Source organism: Scyliorhinus torazame, chromosome 15 (assembly GCF_047496885.1).
Source record: "Scyliorhinus torazame isolate Kashiwa2021f chromosome 15, sScyTor2.1, whole genome shotgun sequence".
Taxonomy (NCBI): domain Eukaryota; kingdom Metazoa; phylum Chordata; class Chondrichthyes; order Carcharhiniformes; family Scyliorhinidae; genus Scyliorhinus; species Scyliorhinus torazame.
This window is the reverse complement of record NC_092721.1, coordinates 155,259,089-155,286,621: the sequence shown is the minus strand read 5'-3', so window position 1 is coordinate 155,286,621 and position 27,533 is coordinate 155,259,089. Positions and strand designations below refer to the sequence as shown.

Below are 27,533 nucleotides of genomic sequence, written 5' to 3'. Positions count from 1 at the left end.
GACGGGCGATTATACCACTTCCTAAGGGTCCCATTTGGCGTCACAAACGGGGTCTCGGTCTTCCAACGAGAGATGGACCGAATGGTTGATCAACACGGGTTGCAGGCCACATTCCCGTACCTCGACAACGTGACCATCTGCGGCCACGATCAGCAGGATCACGACGCCAACCTCCAAAAATTCCTCCAGACCGCTAAAGCCTTGAACCTCACATACAACGAGGACAAGTGCGTGTTTAGCACAAACCGGCTAGCCATCTTGGGATATGTAGTGCGCAATGGGATAATAGGCCCCGACCCCGAACGCATGCGCCCCCTCATGGAATTTCCCCTCCCTCACTGCTCAAAAGCCCTAAAACGCTGCCTGGGGTTTTTTTCATATTACGCCCAGTGGGTCCCCCAGTACGCAGACAAGGCCCGCCCCCTAATACAGACCACGACCTTCCCCCTGTCGACAGAGGCTTGCCAGGCCTTCAGCCGCATCAAAGCGGATATCGCAAAGGCCACGATGCGCGCCATCGACGAGTCCCTCCCCTTCCAGGTCGAGAGCGATGCCTCCGATGTAGCTCTAGCGGCCACCCTTAACCAAGCGGGCAGGCCCGTGGCCTTTTTCTCCCGAACCCTCCACGCTTCAGAAATCCGCCACTCCTCAGTGGAAAAGGAAGCCCAAGCCATAGTGGAAGCTGTGCGACATTGGAGGCATTACCTGGCCAGCAGGAGATTCACTCTCCTCACGGACCAACGGTCGGTAGCCTTCATGTTCGATAATGCACAGCGGGGCAAAATTAAGAACGACAAGATCTTAAGGTGGAGGATCGAGCTCTCCACCTTCAACTATGAGATCATGTATCGTCCCGGAAAGCTGAACGAGCCGTCCGACGCCCTATCCCGCGGCACATGTGCCAACGCACAAATTGACCGCCTCCAAACCCACCACGAGGACCTATGCCACCCGGGGGTCACTCGGTTCTACCACTTTATAAAGTCCCGCAACCTCCCCTACTCTGTGGAGGAGGTCCGTACAGTCACAAGGAACTGCCACATCTGCGCAGAGTGCAAACCGCACTTTTTCAGGCCGGATGGTGCGCACCTGATCAAGGCTTCCCGTCCCTTTGAACGCCTTGGTCTGGATTTCAAAGGGCCCCTCCCCTCCACCGACCGCAACATATACTTCCTGAACGTGGTGGACGAGTACTCCCGTTTCCCCTTCGCCATCCCCTGCCCTGACATGACAGCGGCCACAGTCATTAAAGCCCTTAACACCATATTCACACTGTTCGGTTGCCCCGCATACGTCCACAGCGACAGGGGGTCCTCCTTTATGAGTGACGAGCTGCGCCAGTTCCTGCTCAGCAACGGTATAGCCTCGAGCAGGACGACCAGCTACAACCCCCGGGGGAACGGGCAAGTAGAGAGGGAGAACGGCACGGTCTGGAAGACCGTCCTACTGGCCCTACGGTCCAGGGACCTCCCAGTTTCACGGTGGCAGGAGGTCCTCCCGGACGCTCTCCACTCCATCCGGTCGCTACTGTGTACTAGCACTAACCAAACGCCTCATGAGCGCCTCCTTGTCTTCCCCAGGAAGTCCTCCTCTGGAACGTCGCTGCCGACCTGGCTGGCGGTCCCAGGACCCATCCTGCTCCGAAAACATGTGCGGGCACACAAGTCGGACCCGTTGGTCGAGAGGGTTCGCCTCCTCCACGCGAACCCGCAGTACGCTTACGTGGAGTACCCCGACGGCCGACAGGACACGGTCTCCCTGCGAGATCTGGCGCCCGCCGGCAACACACACACACACCCCCGACACCAATCACCCCCTCCCTGCCACCGGCGCACCCCGCGAGCACCCCCTTCCCGGGGGGATCGGTCCTCCTCCCAGGTCCGACCAGAAGTGAAGTGGAAGCAGAAACTGTAAGGCTCCCGGAGATGACAACACGGGAACAAGCACCACCACCGGGGCCGAGGCGATCGACGAGGACGACCAGACCGCCCGACCGACTTGTGGCATCAATGTAACATTACTATATTGTGGACTGTAACGAGAACGTTTTTCCTTTTCCCCCTTTTACTGTAAATAGTTCAAAACACAAAAAAAAAACCTCTGTACATGCAAAAGTTTTCCTCCCAGGACCAGCCTTGTAAACCCTTACCACCATACGAAGCACCACCCCGCCGGGTTCATTTTTAACAAGGGGTGAATGTGGTAGTATGCATTAGGGGTCATGTGGGACTGTGAAGCCGTGATGTCATTGGCTGACAGATCCCGGGTCCTGGTTGGCTGTTGACCTCTAGCTCCGCCCTGAAGGCGGAGTATAAGAACCTGGAGTTCTCCCCCGCAGGCCAGTCAGCTACTGAACTGCGGGGAACTAAGTCACGCTTAATAAAGCCTCATCGACTTCATCTCTATTCGTCTCTCGTGAGTCTTTGTGCGCTATAATGATGATAGATGATTGTGTGTGGACTTGAGTATTAGATACGATCTAATACTTGGATTAGTACTGTAAGATACATTCAGTACCACATATGGGGTCACCTGACCTGGGGGGCTGGTGGCAGGGTACTGTTGAAGGTCACATAACACATGTTAGTGAGTTAGCCAGTTTGGCAGATTATACAAAGTTGTTCTGGCTATTAAATCCATCACACCGAGTGCTGTTCTTTCAGCCTGAGATGTGACATTGGCGATGAGGATAAATACGGAGACATTTAGGATGGTGTCATGGCATTTGCTGGAGCTAATATGCCTGCAGTCCGGGGAATTTAATCATTTGATTCAGTGGGTGTTGCCAGTACTGTCAGCATGGAATGGAAAGCATAGCTGCAGGAGTTCGAAGTGTGTGCTGACAATCACGGTCTGTTTTTGGATGGGGTGACAGGAATGCAGAAAGCACAGCGAGGCACCATATTGTTGTTTAATATGGGTGCCCTGGTGATGGAGATGAAAGTTTTGGATGACCATTATGCGGTGACGCCAAATGCCCAATATTGGCAGATGAGACAAAAAGAGGAGGAAACAGGAGCGCAATTTGCAACCCATTCGAGGTAGGCATTGGATAGGTGCAAATACATTGCGACAGATATGAATAACCAGATAATGGATCCGGTGATTCAACATTGAAAATCAGATAAATTGAGGCTTAAACTGCTGGGAAGAGGAGGTGATTTGATGTTGGATAATACTTTGAAAACAGTAGCTACATTGGAAGCAGTGGATGGACAATTTCACAACATGAAACTTAATCAAACCGCTGCCATTGGCAAAGCAAATGTTGAGGTTAACTGAGTGGCACAATGGCATCTAGGTACATGTCAATCTGAGAGAGTGTTTCAGACATGGCAATTCGGAGCACTGTGGAAACGATGCCCGTTGTCTCGTCAAGGGAAAGATTTGCAGAAAATGTGGGGGCTGTAACCATCTTGCCAAGAATTGCAGAAGCCGAACAGGGAGGGAAGCCTGGCAAACCATATAAAGGAGAGATAAATGTAGCACAACAGCGAGACTGGTGGGAGAAGGTGCAGAGTGAGGACACGAATAGCAATCATGGATAACATGCTTTCACAACAGGAGCAACAAAGAGAAAATTCCAGCATTATTGTGGATGCAGGCAACGGCAATAATGTCACTGACAGAGCACTGGGAGGAACTGAAGGCAAAGAGAATCAAGTGCACATCTCAGAACTGTGTTAGCTTATTATCACAATTAGGCTTCAATTAAGTTACTGTGAAAAGCCCCTAGTTGCCACATTCCGGCACCTGTTCAGGGAGGCCGGTACGGGAATTGAACCCACGCTGCTGGCCTTGTTCTGCATGACAAGCCAGCTGTTTAGCCCACTGTGCTAAACCAGCCCCTAATATCCTTATATCCTTATATATCTAACACTCCACTTCAAACTGTTGCGTGCTTCCTTGTGGATGTGAGAGCTGGGGATGGGAATGTAGAGGCACATAGTGATTCAGGATGGTGACCCTCTTCTGTGCACAGAAAGTACCCAAGCTTTGGGGGTGCTACACATTGGATTAAAAGTGAATTCTGTGAGAACCTATATAAAGCTTAGTGAGGAGTGTGGACCAGTTTGAGGAATTGGGAAGTTATACAACCGCCAAGTGTTAGCCATTGGTGAGAACGTGAAGCCTGTAGCTCAGCCTATACACAGAACACCTTCTGGTCTGACAGAGAAAGTTGAGGAAAAGATAAAAGCAGTGATTTTCCCACCCCACCACTGGCAGGCATTGTCGCAGGTGGATCTGGAATATTTGGAAAGCTTTCGACTTTTAACGGCTCTCCGAATGTTCCTATCTGCCCTCGACGATGTCGGGCAGATATCCGGACTGGAAAGTCCCGGCCCAAGGAACTGATCGGCCCATTCACCATCGAGCCAGTTGAGAGACCAACACTGTGGCTGAGTCCTGTTTTGGTCATGCCTAAACCAAATGGTGACACCAGATTCTGTGTTGATATATGACATGTGAATGAAGCTGTTGTGAGCCAACCTCACTCAATTCCCACTGTCAACAAAATCTTTGAAGAATTGTCAACAATTAAGGTATTTCCAAATTCGACTTGAAATGGGGCTACCACCAACTGGAGCTTCATCCTGATTCAAGGAAGGTGATGACTTTTGTCACTCATTGTCGACTTTATCGATTGTGGTGAACCACGTTCCACTGTTAGATATATGTATTGTGTTATTGTTTGTTCCATTGTTACTTACTGTTGTTGTTGTTGCTTCTGTTTGCTCCGCCTGTGGCTCCGCCCCTCGGGCTTTGTATATAGTTGGCTGATCTGGGACCCTGCCCCCAGTGAGGGATCGGCAGCAGGCAGGCACACATCTCAGTGTATTAAAGACTCAATTTAGTTCTATAACTCGCTTTGTCTATTATTGATGGTCCATCAATTTAATACACTGAGATATTACAATGGATGCCGCTCTTAGGCCTGACCGACTTGAACTTGACCCGCAGGCAGCCGACGCCACTGCGATCTGGCTAAGCTGTTTCGAGGCTTACCTCGACTCACCGACCGACGCCGTCACCGAGGTGCACAAGCTGCGTCTCCTCAACGCCCGGGTGAGCCCCAAAATTTTTCTGCTCATCAGAGATGCGGCCTCATACGCAGAGGCAATCGCACTGCTAAAAGGACAGTTCGTGAGGGCAGTGAATGAGGTGTTCGCTCGACATCTCCTTGTCATGAGGCGTCAGCGTCCTGGTGAATCACTGGCCGAATTCCTGCGTGACCTGCGAGTACTCGCCCGGAATTGTAACTGCCAGGCAGTTACGGCGGTTCAGCACTCCGAGCTCCTAATCAGGGATGCCTATGTGGCCGGAGTCCGGTCTAATTATATCCGACAACGCTTGCTCGAAGGGGGTACCTTCGACCTCAAGGACACTGTGCAGCTCTCTAGCTCATTGGAAGTAGCGTTCCAGAACATGGATGCCTTCACGTCCGACCACGCGGCACCCTTGTGGACGTCGGAGGCGCGGCCATCACCCGACCCGGGTGCGTCACAAGCCTGTGCCGTGCGGCAGCCCGCCAACTCCGGGGGGCCGTACTGCTACTTCTGTGGCCAGGGCCAGCACCCCAGACAGCATTGTCCTGCTCGGAACACGACCTGCAACGAGTGCGGTAAGAAGGGGCACTTTGCCAAGGTCTGTCAGGCCCGACCTCAAGCTCCCAGACCCAAAGTCTGCCAGGCCCGACCTGAAGCTCACAGGTCCAGCAGCGTGGCATCTTGCCTGCCGGGACCGCCCCCTTCTGAAGCGTCATCCGCCTCGTGCGGCCAGTGTGGGCCGTCATTGTGGCCGCCATCTTCGACACCGCCCGCCATGTGCGACTCATGGAGGCCACCATCTTGGGACCACCCTGCTACCACCGACCAGACCAGCCATCTTCCGCAGCTCAGCTCCGTCACGCACGACCAGTCCCGGCCCCATCACCTCAAGAACTCCATGATGGCCGTCCGGGTCAATGGGCACGAGACGACTTGTCTGTTCGACTATGGGAGCACGGATAGCTTCATTCATCCGGATACGGTAAGGCGCTGCTCCCTTCAGATTTTTCCCGCGTCCCAGACTATCTCCCTAGCTTCCAGATCACACTCCGTTCAGGTCCGGGGCTACGCAGGGCGTAGAGTACGCTAACTTCAAACTCTACGTCCTCCCCCATCTCTGCGCTGCTCTGTTACTAGGACTGGACTTCCAGTGTAACCTCCGAAGCCTGACTTTGAATTTCGGTGGACCCCTGCCCCTCTCACTGTCTGCAGCCTCGCGACCCTTAAGGTCACCCCTCCCTCGCTCTTCGCTAACCTCACCCCGACTGTAAGCCCGTCGCCACCAGGAGCAGACAATACAGGGACAAGGGCTTTATCAGGTTGGAGGTCCAGCGACTCCTGCGTGAAGGGATCATTGAGGCCAGTAACAGCCCCTGGAGAGCCCAAGTGGTGGTCGTCAGGACTGGGGAGAAACACCGGATGGTCGTCGACTACAGTCAATCAACCGGTACACGCAGCTCGATGCGTACCCTCTTCCCCGCATATCTGACATGGTCAACCAGATTGCGCAGTACCGGGTCTTCTCCACAGTTGACTTGAAGTCCGCGTACCACCAGCTTCCTATCCGCCCGGAGGACCGCCAAAACACTACCTTCGAGGCAGATGGCCGCCTCTACCACTTTCTCCGGGTCCCCTTCGGCATCATCAATGGGGTCTCGGTCTTCCAGCGAGTGATGGACCGAATGGTTGACCAGTACGGGCTGCGGGCCACGTTCCCGTATCTGGATAATGTCACCATCTGCGGCCATGATCAGCAGGACCACGACGCAAACCTCCAGAAATTCCTCCACACCGCCCAGCTCCTTAATTTAACCTATAAGGAGAAATGTGTTTCTGCACAACTCGCCTAGCCATCCTTGGCTACGTCGTGGAAAACGGAGTCCTAGGGCCCGACCCCGACCGCATGCGCCCCCTTCTGCAACTTCCCCTCCCCCACTGCCCCAAGGCCCGGAAGAGATGCCTGGGGTTTTTCTCCTATTATGCAAAGTGGGTCCCAATTATGCGGACAAGGCCCGCCCACTTATCAAATCCACCATTATCCCCTGACGGCTGAGGCCCGCATCAAGGCAGATATTGCTAAAGCCGCGATGCACGCAGGAGACGAGTCCATTCCATTCCAGGTGGAGAGCGATGCGTCTGACTTTGCTCTGGCCGCTAACCTCAACCAAGCGGGTAGGCCTGTGGCTTTCGTCTCCCGTACCCTCCATGCCTCCGAAATTCGGCACTCCTCTATCGAAAAGGAAGCCCAAGCCATTGTGGAAGCTGTGCAACATTGGAGGCATTACCGGACCGGCAGGCGATTCATTCTCCTCACTGACCAATGGTCGGTTGCCTTCATGTTCAATAACACACAGCGGGGCAAGATCAAGAACGACAAGATCTTGAGGTGGAGGATCGAACTCTCCACCTATAACTACGACATCTTGTATCGGCCTGGGAAACTCAATGAGCCTCCAGATGCCCTATCCTGCAGTACATGTGCCAGCGCACAGGTAGACCAACTTCGGGCCCTCCACACTGACCTCTGTCACCCGGCTCCTCCATTTCATCAAGGCTCGCAACCTGCCTTACTCCATCGAGGAGGTCAGGACCATGACTAGGCACTGCCAAGTCTGCGCGGTGTGCAAGCCGCACTTCTATCGGCCAGACAGAGCTCACCTGGTGAAGACCTCCCGCCCCTTTGAATGCCTCAGTATCGATTTCAAAGGGCCCCTCCCCTCCACTGACCGTAACGTGTAACATCGTTGACGAGTACTCCCGTTTTCCCTTTGCCATCCCATGCCCTGACATGACCTACGCTACCGTCATCAAGGCCCTGCACAGTCTCTTCACCTTATTCGGTTTCCCCACCTATGTCCATAGTGATCGAGGCTCCTCTTTTATGAGTGATGAGCTGTGTCAGTTCCTGCTTAGCAATGGCATTGCCTCAAGCAGGACGACGAGCTACAACCCCCGGGGAAACGGACAGGTGGAGAGGGAGAATACGACGGTCTGGAAGGCCGTCCTTCTTGTGCTACGGTCTAGAGGTCTCCCAGTCTCCCGCTGGCAGGAGGTCCTTCCCGATGCGCTCCACTCCATCCGGTTGCTTCTGTGTACTGCCACCAACGAGAACCTTCATTAACATTTGTTTGTCTTCCCCAAGAAGTCCACCTCAGGGGTCTCGCTCCCGTCCTGGCTGACAGTCCCAGGGCCCGTCCTCCTCCGGAAGCATGCGAGGAGCCATAAGTCCGATCCCCTGGTTGAGAAGGTTCTGCTCCTCCATGCAAACCCACACTATGCCCACGTGGCACACCATGACGGGCAACAGGACACAGTCTCCCTTCGGGACTTGGCACCCACAGGTTCCCCAGCGACTATCACCAACACGCCCACCCCTACACCGTCTACCACCATCACCACTACTCGGCTGCCTCGGGACTTGGCACTGGCAGCCTCCCCGGTGACCATTACCACCACCCCCGACCCGACACCGTCTCCCTCTCCGTCGGCTCATCGGGATGAAGAAGAAGATGACACGCTCCCGGAATCGAAGGTCTCAACACCCGTGCCCACACCACAGCCGCGACTGAGGCGATCACGACGGAAGGTTAAAGCTCCTGTCAAACTCAATCTGTAAGTCCACTTCACCCCCGCTGGACTTCTTTTTTTTTTTAAACAGGGGGTGAATGTGGTGAACCACGTTCCACTGTTACTCACTGCTGTATATATATATTCACTGTTATTGTTTGTTCTATTGTTACTTACTGTTGTTGTTGCTTCTGTTGGCTCCGCCCCTCAGGCTTTGTATATAGTTGGCTGATCTGGGGCCCTGCCCCCAGTGAGGGATCAGCAGCAGGCAGGCACACATCTCAGTGTATTAAACCCGCAATTTAGTTCTATAACTCACTTTGTCTATTATTGATGGTCCATCATCGATGCAAGAGATTGGGCATCAAAGCAGCACCAGAGATTTATTAACGTGAAATCCATAAGGGGCCCGAGGAACAGCCAATATCTCAGATGATATCACTTTTCCTGGAGCCAATAGAGAGTAAATAGCTGAGATTAGTACTGACTGGACTGCAGTCAGCTGGACTTGCAGTAAATGCAGACAAGGGCTTTTTGGGCATGACAGAGCTAATGTCCATGGAGCATAAACTCACAAGTGGCGGAATCAATCCAGCCAAAGACAAAATAAAAGCAATTGCAGAGGCGTGTAAACCACAAAGTGTCATGTAGTGAAAGGTTTTCTGGGACTTGTGGACCACTGTGTGAGGTTTATCCCAACTTCACTACCCTGGGCTAATCCATTGAAGAAGTTGACCAGAAAGATTGAATGGTTCAAGTTAGATGAAGAGCAGAAAGCTTCCTTCAAAGATTTGAAAGACAGCATGACTCGTGCTTGAACACTGGGACACTATGATCCAAACACGGCAACAAAATATCGAAAGTCATAACAGATGCCAGTGCAGTGGGATTAGGAGCTGTGTTGGTGCATGCTGTAGGTCCGAGGACCATTGCTTAGTTGAGCAGATCTCTGACAGATGTGGAGGGGAGACATCCTCAGGTGGAGAAAGAGGCCCTAGGATTGGTGTGGGCCTGTGAAAAATTGCATGCATGCTTATTTGGCATTGAGTTTGAATTACAGGCAGGTCACTAGCCATTAGAGATGATTTACTCTCCTAGGTCCAGACCCATGACCGGATTTCAAAGATGGATTTTGAGTCTCCAGCAATACAAGTACAAAGTGATTCACATTGCTGGAAAGATCAACATTACTGACCAGCTGTCACGACAACTGAGGGAGGATCAAACACACATGTCCCCACTGGAGAAAGACGCTGAATCATTTTGTGGTATGTGATAGTTCAGGCTCCACCCACAGAAATGACAACTCAAAAACTCAAGAGATTGAAAGAGAGTCAGACAAGGATCCGGAGCTGGATGCCACCAGACTGAGAATCCAAGCTGGAATTGGGGAGATTTGTCCATTCGAAGCAATCATAGATATACAAAATAGAACCAGAGAAAGGTCACAGCACAGAAAGAGGCTATTCAGCCCATTGTGTCTGTGCCAGCCAAAGCAGAGAGGAAAAAGAAACTACCTTCTAATTTTAATCCCAGTTTCCAGCACTTGGTCCATGGCCTTGCAGATTACAGCACTTCAAATGCAGATCCAGGTCCCTTTCAAATGAGTTGAATGTTTCTGCCCCAACCACAGTTTGACCAATGAATTCCAGAAGGTCACCACCCTCTGAGTGAAACATGTCCCCTAGTAGTTAACCCCTCAGCTAGGGAAAACAAGTCATTCATGTCTACCCTATCTAGGCCCCGCATAATGTTGTGCACCTCAATTAGGTCACTTCTCAACCTCCTCTGTTCCAAGCAAAACAACCCCAGCCTCCCCACCCTCTCCTCATTGCTGCAATTTTTAAACCTTGACAACATTCTTGTAAATTTCCTCTGCATTCCCTCCAGAGCAATTATGTCCTTACTGTAATGTGATGACCAGAACTGTACACACAACTCCAGCTGTGGTCGAACCAGCAATTTACACAGTTCCATCATTACATCCATGACTTTGTACTCAAAACCTCACCCAATGAAGGAAAGCATTACATATGAAAATCCATCCCTTAGTGTTGTCAGTGTGCTCAAACTGAGTCAGAGCCTGATTGTTAAAACCCCCTCGGGGGCCAAGGACTATGCTCTATAAGATTACCACAGAGTATGTACTCCCGGGTAATTGGGGGCAGGGTTTCCCCTTAACAAGAGGGAACCTTTCAGTATAAAAACCCTGACCTGGGTGCAGGTCGAGGAGGGTGGCCCCTCGGCGAGAGGAGTTGTTACTTTTGTAATTATTGTGTGTACCGTAATAAACTTTTGTTCATTCCTATCCTACCATGCGTTCCTGCGTTGCTTCCGTTGAATTCTACACTGGTCGCCCGTATGCGCTCTGCAGCACCACAGCACAGAGATTAACCAATGAACTGCTGGGGGTGGGGGGGGGGGGGGTGAAGGGAATTTGCCTGCATTTATAATTAATATGTTTGTGATGAGATGCCTTTGCACTTTTTCTCCTCCCGTTAAAAGCCCAATTCTGGGGGAAATGTAGGGCACAACAAGGCTGCAATAATTAAACCAGATATTAATAAAAACCACAGTGACAACAAAATATACCTTTTTTACAACCTTCAGTGAGCTTAACACTCGTGAAAAGGACCATTGGTTTGCTTAATATCGTCTCTTGTAGGCCTCTGTATTCCTTTAGAGACGTGAGAGTAATTTTTCTGGAAGTAAAAAAGGGAAAATCAGAATTTAGCACACGGTGCAGAAATGTAATTGTACCGATGCATATTCTTCAATCTGAAAGACCTAGGGCGGGATTCACCGAGTCTCCGCGCGCAATCACGTTCGGAGCGAAGGCAGAGAATGGTGCGTCAGACCCGCGATCGGGTCCGACGCCTCCCCGCGATTCTCCACGGACCGGAGAATCGGCGTCAGTCGTGGGTGCGCAGTCGACACGGCGCCAGTCGGGGGCCATTGAAAGAGACCCCCGCGGTGATTCTCAGCCGGCAGCTGGCCGAGTTCCCGCCGGCGTGGTTCCCTCATGGTTCCACCCGGCGGGCACTTGGAGTGGTGGCTGCAGACACAGTCCGCGGCTGCCCTGGTGGGGGGTGGCAGGGGGGATCTGTCACCAGGGGGGCCTCCAGGACGGCCAGGGTTCAGATCAGGGGCCACTGATCGGCGGCCGTACGTGATCTGGGGGGGTGCCTATATTATTGGGGCTGGCTTGCTGTGTGGGTCCGCCATGTTGCACGGGGCCCTGCTAGCCCTCTGCAAAACGGAGAATCACTCTGCACTTTCTCCTGGAATGTGGGGACAGAGCCCCATTGTCAGAGAATTCCGCTCCTTGTTACTGTTAATTAACAGCTTTTCATTAATAGCAGAGCCTCCAGCCTTGGACCCTATTCTTGAGAACACAATGGTTGAATCCTGCCCCTTTTTGAAACACCATAAAATCTGTTTTAGGGTGTCACGGTGGCACAGTGGTTAGCACTGCAGCCTCACAATACCAGGGACCCGGGTTCAATTCCGACCTCGGGTGACTGTGTGGCGTTTGCACGTTCTCCCCGTGTGTGCGTGGGTTTCTTCCAGCTGCTCCGGTTTCCCCCCACAGTCCAAAGATATGCAGGTTAGGTGGATTAGCCACACTAAAATTGTCCCTTTGTGTCCAAAGGTTAGGAGTGGTTGTGGGGATAGGGCAGGGGAGTGGACCTAATTGGGGTGCTTTTTCAGAGGGTGCAGGGGAGGTGGATTGACCTTAATCGGAAAAAGGGTACTCTTAAATTTAAAAACAAATCTTTGGGTTGTGAGGGCGAAACCTACGCAAACATGGGGAGAATGTGCAAACTCCACACGGACCGTGACACAGGGCCGGGATTGAACCTGGGACCTCGGCGCCGTGAGGCATCAGTGCTAACCACTGTGCCATCATGCTGCCCTCCACTGTGTTCATTTTTGCTTGCCAGCATAGTCGTTTTCCTCAGGCTCTATCACCCTGCCCTTCAAATTTCGTATCATCACTTCAAAGAAGCTGTTCTCTGCATCTATTGTACTATCTCCAACCTCTCGTTTTCTCGAAGGGGCTGAAGCATATTGTCATTATCCAGCTGCTCTGTACTCACCTCTGCCATCGCTATTTGTCCATTTAGTACATCTTCTGCCCTGTTTATATCACTGAGGTTGACTTGGTCAGTTGGCATCGGCTTGCTCTTCCCTGGAGTTCTTCAAGCCTTCCTCAGTCCGCAACTCAATGGTATCCACTCATTCCATTTTTCTCTCCTTCCTCTTCTGTTTTTATCCTCAATTTCTGCTTCAATTGTTGCCTGACCTAGGCTGTTGGGCCTATGTTTCCAAAGTCCGTGCTTGGCTATCTTTCTTTCTCTAAATGTACTTTTGATTCAACCCTTTTGATTCCTGAACTTTTACTCCTGGTCTAATCCACTCTTCTGTCTTTCTGTCCATCCAGCTGATTTGGAGCACTCTCTGTCATATCCATATTTCAAAACCAGTTCCCCCCCTCACATTCTCTTTCCTCAGAATCCATCACTCACATCCGCAGAATGCAACGGTCCACACTAGTGACTGTACCAGATATTTTTTTCGGCTTCATGTTGACGTTTTAGGGTTTGCAGACACTACTTGACACATTAATCACGCCCTTGCCCTGGAATCTATTCTTCGACATAATTTGGGTGTTTAGCATCCAACCAAGACACTTGAATTTATCCACTTCTTCTATCCAGGTGCTTCCAATCTTGACTTTTCCATTGCCATTTAGAATGTTGGTCTTTGTCTCACTTATGTTCAGTCCAAAACACTCACTGTGTCTTTTGACTCGGCCTGCCATTTGGTCTAGCTATGAATGTGGTGTCGTCTTCATACCTTTCCAGGTTATTTTACAAATACCGACAAGAAAATGAGGATCAGTCGTACAATATAATACGTGTTGGTAAGAATAATAAGGAGATGCAAACTAAAAGGTGCGGTTCTAAAGGGAGTTCAGTGTCTGTGTCGGATCACTGTGCGAGCATCTCAGCCACATAATAACATGAGAAATAGGAGCAAGATTCGGCGATTCGGCCCCTCCAATCTCTTCCGCCATTCAGTAAAATCATGGTTAATCCGGTCGTTGGGTTAACTCCATTTTTCTGCCTGTCCCCCACAACACTTGCCTCCCTTGTAGATCAAAATCTGTCTAACTAACCCTCGAATATATGTGACTCAGCCTCCACTGACTCAGCCTCCACTGCTCTTTGGAGGAGTGGCTTCCAAAGATTAATGACCTTCTGAGAGAATCACTCACCTGATGAAGGAGCTAAGCTCCAAAAGCTCGTGATTCCAAATAAACCTGTTGGACTTTAACCTGGTGTTGTAACACTTCTTACTTCTAAGAGAAGGAATTCTTCCTTATCTCAGTATTAGAGAGATGCTTCATTTTGAAACTGTGCCCCCTAGTTTTTGGTTCCCCCATAAAGGGAAACATCCTCTCAGATCTAACCCCTGTAACGCTTCCCAAGAAACTTATATGTTTCAATACGGTCACCTCTCAATCTTCTAAACTCCAATGACTATAGGCTCAACCTGCCCAACATTTCCTCATCAGACAACCCCTTCCTCCCCTGGACTACACCCCTGCCTTTTCCCCGTAGCCTTGCAAGTCATTTTTCTTCAGATAATTACCCAATTCTCTTTTGAAAACCACAACTGAATCTGCCGCTACAAAACTCTCAGGCAGTGCAATCCTGATCCTAATCACTCACTGCGTAAAAAGTTGTTCTCATGTCTTCTCTGGTTGTTTTGTCAATCACCTTAAGTCGGTATCCACTGGTTCTCTACCCTTTTACCAAAGGGACTATTTTCTCTCCCTCATGACTTTGAACCCTCTATCAAATCTCCTTTCTCCCTGCCCTTCTTCAAGGAAAACAGTCCCACCTTCACCAATTAATCCATGTAATCGAAGTCTCTTATTCTCGTAAATCTTTTCTACACGCTCTCCAATGACTTCACATCCTTCCTAAAGTGTGTACCCAGAACTGGACGCAATACTCCCGTTGAGGCTGAAATTCTGTTTTATAAAGGTTCACTATAACTTCCTTGTTTTTTTAGGGTGGCTGATGGTGCATGGTTAGCACTGCTGCCTCACGGCGCTGAGAACACGGGTTCGATCCCGGCCCTGGGTCACTGTCTGTCTTGAGTTTGCACATTCTCCTCGTATCTGCATGGGTCGCACCGCACAACCCAAAGATGTAGGTGGATTGGCCAAACTAAATTGCCCTTAATTGGAAATTCTTTTTTTTAAACTTTCTTGTTTTTGTACTCTGTGGTTGGGATTTTACCAGGCCTTAGGGAGTGTGCTGAGAGAAGGGTGAGTTGGGGGGGGGTGGGGTGGGAGTGGGGGCGGAATTGCGTGGAAGGATGGCCTCCTTGTTGGCTCAGTGATGGGGTGGCTTCCTGTTGTAGCACCCTGTGGTCCGTGAAGAAACCCTAACCCTGTGAAAACTCCTGGCATTGTTGGTGCCTGCCCTGATTAGCTGACAGCTCTTGGGAGACAGGGGGCGGAATTTTACCCCCCCACGCCGGGTGGGAGGATCGCCGGGGCTCCGTGCGAGTCCCGCCACGGCGCCCGGGCACCCGCACACAATTCTCCACACCCCCCCCCCCCCCCACAACCGGCGCGGCGAGAATCACGGCTGGCCGCTGGGAGAATCACCGCTCGCTGTTTGCAACGGGCGAGCGACGATTCTCCGGCCCGGATGGGCCTAGCTGCCTACGAAACACGACGGGTTCCCGCCGGCGCCGTCAACACCTGGTTGCTGCTGGCGGGAACAGCGTGGGAACGCTGGGGGTGGGGGAGTTCCTGCACCGGGGGGGGGGGGGGGTCCTCAAAAGGGGTCTGAAGGAGGATCTCCTTTCCTCCGCCGCCCCGCAAGATCCATCCGACATCTTGCAGGGCGGCCTCGGGGAGGACGGCAACCGTGCATGCGCGGGTGACGTCATTTACGCGCTGCTGCTTTCACACGGCGCCGAGGCCCGGCGCGCGTAAATGACGCGACACCGCTCCTAGCCTCCCGGGGGCGGGAGAATAGGGGGCTGGGAGCGGGCTCCAACGCTGGATTGAAACACTCCGGTTTTCACTCCGGCGTCGGGACTTAGTCTCCCGATGGGAGAATTGCGCCCAGGATCTCTTATGGGGATTGGAGCCCTGATACCAAGCAGTTAATTGCAAATAAAGTCCTCCCCCTCATTTCTCTAACTTTACCCCAATTGTTATTTGTGGAATTAAAGTTCCCCAGTAACACCATTCTATCGTTCTTGCATAAATCTGTGATTTCCCGACAGATTTGTTTCTCTCTCTCACTATCTGGAGGCCAATAAAATACCTCGAGTAGACTGACCATACCTTGTCTGCTTTTCAGCGTAGTTTTTAGTTGAGCCACGTGATATAATTTGGCAGCTTGGTGTTTTTTCAACTATTGAAGAGAATTGGAGCATGAGAATAGCGATCTAGGAGGTATTCTGGTGCAAAGAATTCAGTAAATGGAGGAATGCTACCCCACAGATAATGTTAGATGTTTTGGGTTAGAGGCAGTGGGGGTTTGTCTGTAGAAGATTATTTTGACAGTAGGTGGAGCCTGAGGCATGCTAATCCATTCACTCCCCATGTTTTTTATTCAATTACAGAACGTGGGCATCACAAGCAAGGCTAGGATTTATTGTTTTCTAGTTTTCCAAAACGCAGTGAGAAGGCAATGGTGAGCCACCTTTCTGAATGCACTGCAGTGACTTGCTTGGACATTTCAGAGGGCAGTTCGGAGTCATAGAGTCAGAGATGTTTACAGCATAGAAACAGGCCTATTGGCCCAGCTGGGCCATGCTGCCCAGTTTCTACTCCCGCTTGCCTGTATTTGGCCCATCTCCCTCTATACCCACCCTGCCCATGTAACTGTCTAACTGCTTCTTAAAGGATAAAATTGTACCTGCCTCTAACACTGCCTCTGGCAGCCCGTTCCAGATGTTCACCACCCTCTATGTGAAGAAATGTCCCCTCTCACCGTAAACCTATGCCCTCTAGTTCTAGACTCCTCTACCTTTGGGAAAAGATGTCGACTATCTACCTTATCGATGCTCCTCATTATTTTATAGACCTCTATAAGTTCACCCCTAAGCCTCCTACGCTCCAGCGAAAAAGGTCTCAGCCTATCCAGGGGCTGGTTTAGCACAGGGCTAAATCACTGGCTTTTAAAGCAGACCAAGGCAGGCCAGTAGCATGGTTCAATTCCCGTACCAGCCTCCCCGAACAGGCGCCGGAATGTGGCGACTAGGGGCTTTTCACAGTAACTTCATTTGAAGCCTACTTGTGACAATAAGCGATTTTCATTTCATTTCATTGGTAACAGAGGGAAGTAGATCCTTGGAAAATAGAAGACAAGTTTAGATAAAGGATCTGGATCAGCGCAGGTTGGGAGGGCTGAAGGACCTGTTCCTGTGCTGTAATTTCCGTTGTTCTTTGTTCTATCCAGCCTCTCCTTATAACTCAGACCATCAAGTCCTGGTAGCATTCTCGTAAATCTCTTCTGCACTCTTTCTAGTTTAACAATATCCTTCCTATAATAGGGTGACCAGAGCTGAATACAGTATTCCATGTGTAGTCTTACCAATGTCTTGTACAACTTCAACAAGACTCCTGTATTCAATATTCTGACCAATTGAACCTAGCATGCTGAATGTCTTCTTCAGCATCCTGTCCACCTGCGACTCCACCTTCAAGGGGCTATGAACCTGTATTCCTAGATCTCTTTGCTCTGTAACTGTCCCCCAACTCCCTACCATTAACTGAATAGGTCCTGCCTTGATTTGATCTACCAAAATGCATCACCTCACATTTATCCAAATTAAACTCCATCTGCCATTCATCGGCCACTGGCCCAATTGGTCAAGATCCTGTTGCAATCTTATATAGCCGTCTTCACTATCCACTATGCCACCAATCTTGGTGTCATCTGCAAACTTACTAACCATGCCTCCTCATTCTCATCCAAATCATTTTTTTTTTTAATTTAGAGTACCCAATTCATTTTTCCAATTAAGGGCCAATTTAGTGTGGCCAATTGACCTAGCCTGCACATCTTTGGTTTGTGGGGGCGAAACCCACGCAAACACGGGGAGAATGTGCAAACTCCACACGGACAGTGACCCAGAGCTGGGTTTGAACCTGGGACCTCGGTGCCGTGTCTGCAAATGCTAACCACTGCGCCACCGTGCTGCCCTGATCCAAATCATTTATATATATCACAAATAACAGTGGACCCAGCACCGATCCCGGAGGCACACCGCTGGTCACAGGCCTCCAGTTTGAAAAACAATCCTCCGCAACCTACAACTTGGCTTCGGTCGCCAAGCCAATTTTGTATCCAATTGGCTACCCCGCCCTGGATTCCATGAGATTTAACCTTTTGCAACAACCTACCATGCGGTACCTTGTCAAAGGCCTTGCTAAAGTCCATGTAGACAACATTAACTGCACTGCCCTCATCTACCTTCTTGGTTACCCCTTCAAATAACTCAAGCAAATTTGTCAACTGTATTGCTGTGGAATCGTACATAGGCCAGACCAGATAAGGACAGCAGATTTCCCTCACTAAAGGACATTAGTGAACCAAATGGGCTTCTATGAGAAGGATGTTCATGGCACCATTACTGATACGATCTTTCCAATCCAGATATTGATGTAATTAACAGAATTGAAGATTCTCGGCTACAATGGTGGGACTTGAACTCACATCATGAATCAGTAGTCAAGACTTCTGTATTACTTGTCCAGTAATATAACCATAATCATACCATGCCCAATGAGGGTATGAATGTATGAAGGTATACTCTGGATCATAGAAGGTGTGTGACTGCATATAAAGTCCCTTTTGCAATGAGAAGTTTAATTCCCTGATGGTAGAGAGTAAAAGAATAGCTACTACTTAATGAAACCTAAAGTTTCTCCATTTGAAACTAATATTTGTGGTTATCTACCTTATGGCATTGAACAAATAAGGGAATATTGGTGATTTTAATACCCACTTGAAGAAACTGGGCTGATGAACTGAAGGTCCTTTTCTTGTACCATACTGTGAATTTTTACGAAGAATAATCTTTGATTTAACGGTCTGATTTCCTTAAAATTCACAGAAACTTCAAATTTCAATGTTGCTGGTAATCAGCACAAGAGTATATACATTGAAGCAGCTCCTAAATTAATCAGTGTGTGTTTAGCTTAGTTGGCAACACCCTCGCTTCTGAGAAGGCCGATAGTGCATTCAAGGCCCTGAGCAAATAATCAAGGTTGAAGGTCTGAGGCCAATAATAAAGGAGAACCAGACTGAAGTGCTGCACTTCAGATGAACAGTTACTCCAAGATTCAAACCAGTATTAAAGATACCAAAAACAATATTAGAAGAGCACTGGGTTCTCCTGATGAATTCTTTATAATAATAATCATTATTAGTGTCACAAGTAGGCTTACATTAACACTGCAATGAAGTTACTGTGAAAATCCCCTAGTCGCCACATTCACTGCATACTGTGGGAAAATTCAGAATGTCCAATTCACCTAACAGCACGTCTTTTGGGACTTGTGGGAGGAAACCCGAGCACCCGGAGGAAACCCACACAGACACAGGGAGAACGTGCAGACTCTGCACAGACAGTGACCAAAGCGGGGAATCGAACCCGGGTCCCTTTTCTTCGCCATTGCAAATTAACCGGCTGTTCATCTCAATACTCTTTGTGGAATCTTCCTGTGCGCAAAATGGCTGAGACATTCCAACATGGGCTGAGATATTCCCCCATTTGAGGCTGACTGCACATTTTTTCCAAGAGATGTGAGGTTCTCTTCTTTCAACTGGTTTATTTAATTTTCCAATCACAACATCGCTCAATGTGAATAGATTGTCACTGATAAAGGAATATTACACCCTTTGTATGAAACAAACAGCTAATATTTTTGGAACCTGATTCCATTGACTTAAAGGTATAAAATGAGAAGGACCTAGAAACACTATTGAGCCATGGCTTTTCTAATAAGCTGTGTTTATTCAGATTAAAATTCAAGTCGGCCTAACAAACTTGCATTTAATGATCCTGCTGTCCCAAATCCAAAGAACTGAAGCCCTAACTGCAAATAACTGAAGCCTTGTACACAGCCAGGTTAACTCCCCACCGTCCCCACTGCTCACGCAATGGGGCTGTCCCAAACTTGCTGCAGATTCTCACCTCGGGATGCAGTTGAGCAGGTTGCGCTGCTGCCCATCCACTTTGACCTGTCCATTGGAGATCACATTGTATCCGGCTGCCGGCCCCTTCCTGATCTCAATGTTGTTCTCCACCACAACGAACTGTGCTCGCTGGAGGCTGAGTAGCAGCTCCAGGGGCAACAGCGCCAGCTCACAGCTCGTGGCAGAGGGGGAGGCAGGTGGCGGAGGGTCCCTCACCGCAGAGTCGGGGCGGCTGGTGGACATGTCCACCTCCACGTCCACACGTGCTCGACTGCGATCCGCACAAGAGTTTCCAAAAAGGGAACGTCTGGCGCTGTTTGTGACCTGGCAGGACTGGATGTGAGCAAAATGAGCTTTATTCCAGTCTAAACGTGCACTGAAGGAGAGGAATGCTAATGAGTCAACACGCCCACGTTAAACACCCATCACCCGGACAGACTCACCCTTGAACAGCCATTCCCTGCAGAACCAGAACAAGCGGTTTAAAGCTGGCGGTGACGGACAGGATGCTGTCTGTACTCCAGTGTGTCTGTATTTGCCTGCGGGAAGGGCAGGAGGCAATGTTGCAAAAACTTTTCCCGGTAGAGTCCATGCTGGGATAGATCTATAATCCGTTGTGAGGACTGGGCTCTGGAGGAGATTCACCCACTACAGCAGAAATAAGGCTGCAATGGTTAGTTAATAATCATGAGGAAAATTAATAGGAGCGGCTGCAAGATATCACTTTATTTTACCAGAATAAATTCCACGGTAGCTATGCTCATTAAGTGGATTGGAAAGTTGGTTCAAATCAACAAATATCAAAGGTAACTTGTAGTTCCAGTAACTTTAACAAATACTGCTGTCATTTTTAAAAAAAAAAAAATTTTTATTAAAGAAACCCAACAGGGTTAAGTACAAAACACAGTCCAGAAAAACAACCCTCCATACCCGCCCCCCCCGTTCATAAATAATAAATTAACATTAACACCCCGACTTAATACAAGTATATACACCCTCTCAGACCCTCCAGTGTAAATCACAAAAACATAAAAATAAAGTGACCCCCCCCCCCCCCCCCCGAGTTGCTGCTGCCATTGACTAATGTCTATAAGACCATAAGACATAGGAGCAGAAGTAAGGCCATTCGGCCCATCGAGTCCACTCCACTATTCAATCATGGCTGATTTCAACTCCATTTACCCGCTCTCTCTCCATAGCCCTGAATTCCTGGAGAAATCAAGAATTTATCAACTTCTGTCTTAAAGACACTCAACGTCCCGGCCTCCACCGCCCTCTGTGGCAATGAATTCCACAGACCCACCACTCTGGCTGAAGAAATTTCTCCTCATCTCTGTTCTAAAGTGACTCCCTTTTATTCTAAGGCTGTGCCCCCGGGTCCTAGTCTCCCCTGCTAATGGAAACAACTTCCCTACATCCACCCTATCTAAGCCATTCATTACCTTGTAAGTTTCTATTAGATCTCCCCTCAACCTCCTAAACTCCAATGAATATAATCCTAGGATCCTCAGACGTTCATCATATGTTAGGCCTACCATTCCTGGGATCATCCGTGTGAATCTCCGCTGGACCTGCTCCAGTGCCAGTGTGTCCTTCCTGAGGTGTGGGGCCCAAAATTGCTCACAGTATTCTAAATGGGGCCTAACTAATGCTATATAAAGCTTCATAAGTACATCCCTGCTTTTATATTCCAAGCCTCTTGAGATGAATGACAACATTGCATTTGCTTTCTTAATTACGGACTCAACCTGCAAGTTTACCTTTACAGAATCCTGGACTAGGACTCCCAAGTCCCTTTGCACTTCAGCATTATGAATTTTGTCACCGTTTAGAAAATAGTCCACGCCTCTATTCTTTTTTCCAAAGTGCAAGACCTCGCACTTGCCCACGTTGACTTTCATCAGCCATTTCTTGGACCACTCTCCAAAACTGTCTAAATCTTTCTGCAGCCTCCCCACCTCCTCCATACTACCTGCCCCTCCACCTATCTTTGTATCATCGGCAAACTTAGCCAGAATGCCCTCAGTCCCGTCATCTAGATCGTTAATATATAAAGAGAACAGCTGTGGCCCCAACACTGAACCCTGCGGGACACCACTCGTCACTGGTTGCCATTCCGAACAAGAACCTTTTATCCCAACTCTCTGCCTTCTGTCTGACAGCCAATCGTCAATCCATGTTAGTACCTTGCCTCGAATACCATGGGCCCTTATTTTACTCAGCAGTCTCCCGTGAGGCACCTTATCAAAGGCCTTTTGGAAGTCAAGATAGATAACATCCATGGCTCTCCTTGGTCTAACCTATTTGTTATCTCTTCAAAGAACTCTAACAGGTTTGTCAGGCATGACCTCCCCTTACTAAATCCATGCTGACTTGTCCTAATCCGACCCTGCACTTCCAAGAATTTAGAAATCTCATCCTTAACAATGGATTCTAGAATCTTGCCAACAACCGAGGTTAGGCTAATTGGCCTATAATTTTCCATCTTTTTCCTTGTTCCCTTCTTGAACAGGGGAGTTACAACAGCGATTTTCCAATCCTCTGGGACTTTCCCTGACTCCAGTTACTTTTGAAAGATCATAACTAACGCCTCCACTATTTCTTCAGCTATCTCCTTTAGAACTCTAGGATGTAGCCCATCTGGGCCCGGAGATTTATCAATTTTTAGACCTCTTAGTTTCTCTAGCACTTTCTCCTTTGTGATGGCTACCATATTCAACTCTGCCCCCTGACTCTCCGGAATTGTTGGGATATTACTCATGTCTTCTACTATGAAGACTGACGCAAAGTACTTATTCAGTTCCTCAGCTATTTCCTTGTCTCCCATCACAAAATTACCAGCGTCATTTTGGAGCGGCCCAATGTCAACTTTTGCCTCCCGTTTGTTTTTAATGTATTTAAAGAAACTTTTACTATCGTTCCTAATGTTACTGGCTAGCCTACCTTCAAATTTGATCCTCTCTTTCCTTATCTCTCTCTTTGTTATCTTCTGTTTGTTTTTGTAGTCTTCCCAATCTTCTGACTTCCCACTACTCTTTGCCACATTATAGGCTTTCTCTTTTGCTTTGATGCATTCCCGAACTTCCTTTGTCAGCCATGGTTGTCTAATCCCCCCTACCGCTCTGCCAGGAATCTAAGAACGTTTGCCACCGCCTAAAGAACCCTTGTACCGACCCTCTCAAGGCGAATTTCACCCTCTTCAACTTAATAAACCCCGCCATATCGTTGATCCAGGATTCCACGCTGGGGGGCCTCGCACCCGTCCACTGAAGAAGAATCCTTCGCCGGGCTACCAGGGACGCAAAGGCCAGAATTCCGACCTCTTTCGCCTCCTGCACTCCCGGCTCCTCTGCCACCCCAAATATTGCGAGCCCCCAGCCGGGTCTGACCCTGGATCCTACCACCCTCGACACCGTCCTCGCTACGCCCTTCCAAAACTCGTCCAGCGCTGGGCATGCCCAGAACATACGGGTGTGGTTTGCTGGGCTCCCTGAGCACCTAACGCACCTGTCCTCACCCCAAAAAAACCGACTCATCCTTGTCCCGGTCATGTGTGCCCTGTGCAGCACTGTGTGTGTGTGGCTGTAGCCGCGTGAATTCCACCACCTGCCGTCTGGCAAATGCCCTTACCTGTAAGTACCTGAAGGTGTTCCCCGGGGGGGAGCCCGTACTTCTCCTCCAGCTCACCCAGGCTCGCGAACTTCCTGTCCACAAACAGGTCCCCCAACTTTCGTATCCCTGCCCTGTGCCATCCTGAAAACCCTCCACCTGTTCTTCCTGGGGCGAACCGGTGGTTCCCCCGTAATGGGGTCCCCGCCAAAGCCCCCACTTCCCCCCTGTGCCACCTCCACTGCCCCCAAACTTTGAGGGCAGCCACCACCACCGGGCTCGTGGTATACCTCCTTGGAGGGAGCGCCAGCGGCGCCGTTGCCTGCGCCCCCAGACTCGTACCCACACAAGACGCCGTCTCCAGCCTCTTCCGTGCAGCCCCCTCCCCCTCCATCACCCACTTGCGCACCATTATCGCATTGGCGGCCCAGTAGTACCCACAGAGGTTGGGCAGCGCCAGTCCCCCCCTATCTCTACTCCGCTCCAGGAACACCCTTCTCACCCTCGGAGTCCCTCGCGCCCACACAAACCCCATTATACTCCTGTTAACCCGCCTGAAAAAAGCCTTTGGGATAAACAGGGGGAGGCACTGGAACAGGAACAAAAACCTTGGGAGCACCGTCATTTTGGTTGACTGCACCCTTCCCGCCAAGGACAGCGGCAACGCGTCCCACCTCTTGAACTCCTCCTCCATTTGCTCCACCAGCCTTGTAAAATTAAGCCTATGCAGGGCCCCCCAGCTCCTGGCCACCTGGGCCCCCAAATACCTGAAGCTCCCCTCCGCCTTTTTTAGTGGGAGCTCGCCAATCCCCCTCTCCTGGTCCCCTGGATGAACTACGAACAGCTCGCTCTTCCCCAGGTTGAGCTTGTACCCTGAAAAGTCCCCGAATTCCCTAAGAATCCTCATTACCTCCGGCATTCCTCCCACCGGGTCCACCACATACAGCAGCAGGTCGTCCGCATAAAGCGACACCCTATGCTCCTCCCCACCCCGCACCAACCCCCTCCAGTTCCTTGACTCTCTCAGTGCCATAGCCAGGGGTTCAATCGCCAGTGCGAAGAGCAGGGGGGATAAGGGACACCCCTGTCTCGTCCCTCGGTGCAACCGAAAGTACTCTGACCTCCTCCTGTTTGTGGCCACACTCGCCATCGGGACCTCATACAACAGCCTAACACACCTGACAAACCCCTCCCCAAACCCGAACCTCTTCAGCACCTCCCACAGGTACCCCCACTCTACCCTATCGAAGGCTTTCTCAGCGTCCATCGCCACCACTATCTCCGCCTCCCCCTCCCTCGCCGGCATCATGATAACGTTCAATAGCCTCAGCACATTCGCGTTCAACTGCGTCCCCTTCACAAACCCCGTCTGGCCTTCATGGATGATCTGCGGCACACAATCCTCAATCCTTGTGGCTAAGACCTTCGCCAGCACCTTGGCATCTACATTTAGCAAGGAAATCGGTCTGTAAGACCCACTCTGCAGGGGATCCTTGTCCTGCTTCAGGATCAAGGAGATCAGTGCCCGGGACATCGTCGGAGGTAAAGCCCCACCCTCCCTTGCCTCACTAAAGGTCCTAACTAACAGCGGGCCCAACAGGTCCATATATTTTTTATAGTATTCGACCGGGAAACCGTTTGGCCCCGGTGCCTTCCCCGCCTGCATGCTTCCTATCCCTTTGATCAGCTCCTTCAGCCCAATCGGGGCCCCTAATCCCGCCACCAGTCCCTCTTCCACCTTTGGAAACCTCAATTGGTCCAGGAAGCGACCCATCTCTCCCTCCTCCCGTGGGGGCTCGGATCAGTACAATTCCACGTAGAAGTCCCTGAAGACCCCATTGATGCCAACCCCACTCCGCACCACACTCCCTCCCCTGTCCTGAACTCCCCCCATCTCCCTAGCTGCGTCCCACTTCCGAAGCTGATGTGTCAGCATCCGGCTTGCCTTTTCCCCATACTCGTAAATCGCGCCCTGGGCCTTCCTCCATTGCACCTCCGCCTTCCTGGTGGTCACCAGGACGAATTTGGCCTGGAGGCTACGCCTCTTCCTCAACAATCCTTCCTCTGGCTCCTCCGCATACCTCCTGTCAACCCTCACGATCTCCCCCACCAGCCTCTCCCTCTCCCCCCCGCTCCCTCCGCTCCTTGTGGGCCCTAATGGAGATCAGCTCTCCCCTCACCACCGCCTTCAGTGCCTCCCATACCATCCCCACTCGGACCTTCCCATTGTCGTTGGTCTCCAGGTACCTCTCCATACTTCCTCGGACCCGCGCGCTCACCTCCTCGTCCGCCAACAGCCCCACCTCCAAGCGCCACAGCGGGCGCTGGTCCCTCTCCTCCCCCATCTCCAAGTCCACCCAATGCGGGGCGTGATCCGAAATGGCTATTGCCGAATACTCGGTATCCTCTACTCTCGCTATCAACGCCCTACTCAAGATGAAAAAGTCGATTCGGGAATAAGCCTTATGGACATGTGAGAAGAATGAAAATTCCCTAGCCCCCGGCCTTGCAAATCTCCAAGGGTCCACCCCTCCCATTTGGTCCATAAATCCCCTCAACACTCTAGCTGCCGCCGGTTTCCTACCCGTCCTAGACCTGGAGTGATCCAGTGCTGGATCCAGCACCGTGTTAAAATCTCCCCCCATTATCAGGCCCCCCACTTCCAAGTCTGGGATCCGACCCAACATACGCCGCATAAAACCCGCATCGTCCCAGTTCGGAGCATACACATTGACCAGCACCACCCTCTCTCCCTGCAACTTACCACTTACCATTATGTACCTACCGCCATTATCTGCCACAATGCTCGACACCTCAAACGACACCTTTCCCACCAAGATCGCCACCCCTTGATTTTTGGTATCTAGCCCCGAGTGAAACACCTGACCTACCCACCCTTTCCTCAGTCTTACCTGGTCTGCCACCTTCAGGTGTGTCTCCTGAAGCATAACCACATCCGTCTTGAGCCCCTTCAGATGTGCGAACATGCGGGCCCGCTTAACCGGCCCATTCAGTCCCCTTACATTCCAGGTTATCAGCCGGATCAGGGGGCTACCCGCCCCCCTCCCCCGCCGACTAGCCATGACCCCTCCTCGACCAGCCACGCGCCCACACCCCACATCCGGCCCATTCCCCACAGCGGCATACCCCCGTCTCGACCCCCCCCCCCCTACTCGTTCCAGCTCCTCCTTGACCATAGCAGCAGCAACTCGATCCACCCCCCCTCGGCTAGGACCCATCCTGGCTGATTTACTCCCCCCATTGCACTTCTGCAAGTCAGCTGACTCCTGCTGACCCCGGCCACTCGCGCCTCTTCTTCGACTCCTCCCATTGTGTGGCACACCCTCCTCTCCCATCCCCATCCATAGGCTCTCCCCCTCCCCCTTCTGTTCTAAGCGCGGGAAACAACCCTCGCTTCCCCACCCTGGCCCCGCCCCCTCCAGTCTTCAGCGCGGGAAAATGCCCGCGCTTTCCACCTACCAGGCCCCGCCACCTCTGACGCAGCTCCTTTTACAGGCCCGGTCCCCTCACCCCTGACTCGGGCCTCCCCCTCAGGGCCCCATCTCACCTTCAAGAGCCGCCCCCCCCCCCGACCAACCCAACCAAAACAGTGCCCAACCCGCCCCAGCCACCCTCACCAACCCAAAAGAGAAAAAACACAAAGAAAAAGAAACCCAGAGCAATACAAAGGCCCCCCCACCCGCAAAACAAAAACAAACATAGCATATCAACCCCAGTCCCCAATCGCCCGTCCCGACCCTCAATCTGTGTCCAACTTCTCGGCCTGAACAAAGGCCCACTCCTCCTCTGGAGACTCAAAATAATGGTGCTGGTCCTTGTTGGTAGCCCACAGTCGCGCCGGCTGCAACATGCCAAACTTCACCCCCTTCCTGGGCAGCACCGCCTTCGCTCAATTGTACCCGGCCCTCTTCTTCGCCACCTCCGCACTCCAGTCCTGATATATCCGAACCTCCGCGTTTTCCCACCTGCTGCTCCTCTCCTTCTTGGCCCACCTGAGCACCCACTCCCGATCGCCGAACCGATGGAACCTCACCAGCACCGCCCG

At 51.0% G+C, this 27,533-nt stretch overlaps 1 protein-coding gene across 1 annotated transcript in view; it reads right to left on the bottom strand.

Moving 5' to 3' along the window:
* LOC140391922 (mesenteric estrogen-dependent adipogenesis protein-like) overlaps positions 1-20,229 on the bottom strand; it is a 35,987-nt gene extending 15,758 nt beyond the window's left edge. The window contains exons 1-2 of the mRNA XM_072476974.1: positions 19,857-20,229; positions 11,208-11,317 (exon numbers count right to left, since the gene is read on the bottom strand). Of these exons, the coding sequence (XP_072333075.1) occupies positions 11,208-11,317; positions 19,857-20,101 (355 nt within the window). The 5' untranslated portion in view covers positions 20,102-20,229. The remainder of the gene's footprint in view (positions 1-11,207; positions 11,318-19,856) is intronic.
* Positions 20,230-27,533: the final 7,304 nt, after the last annotated feature.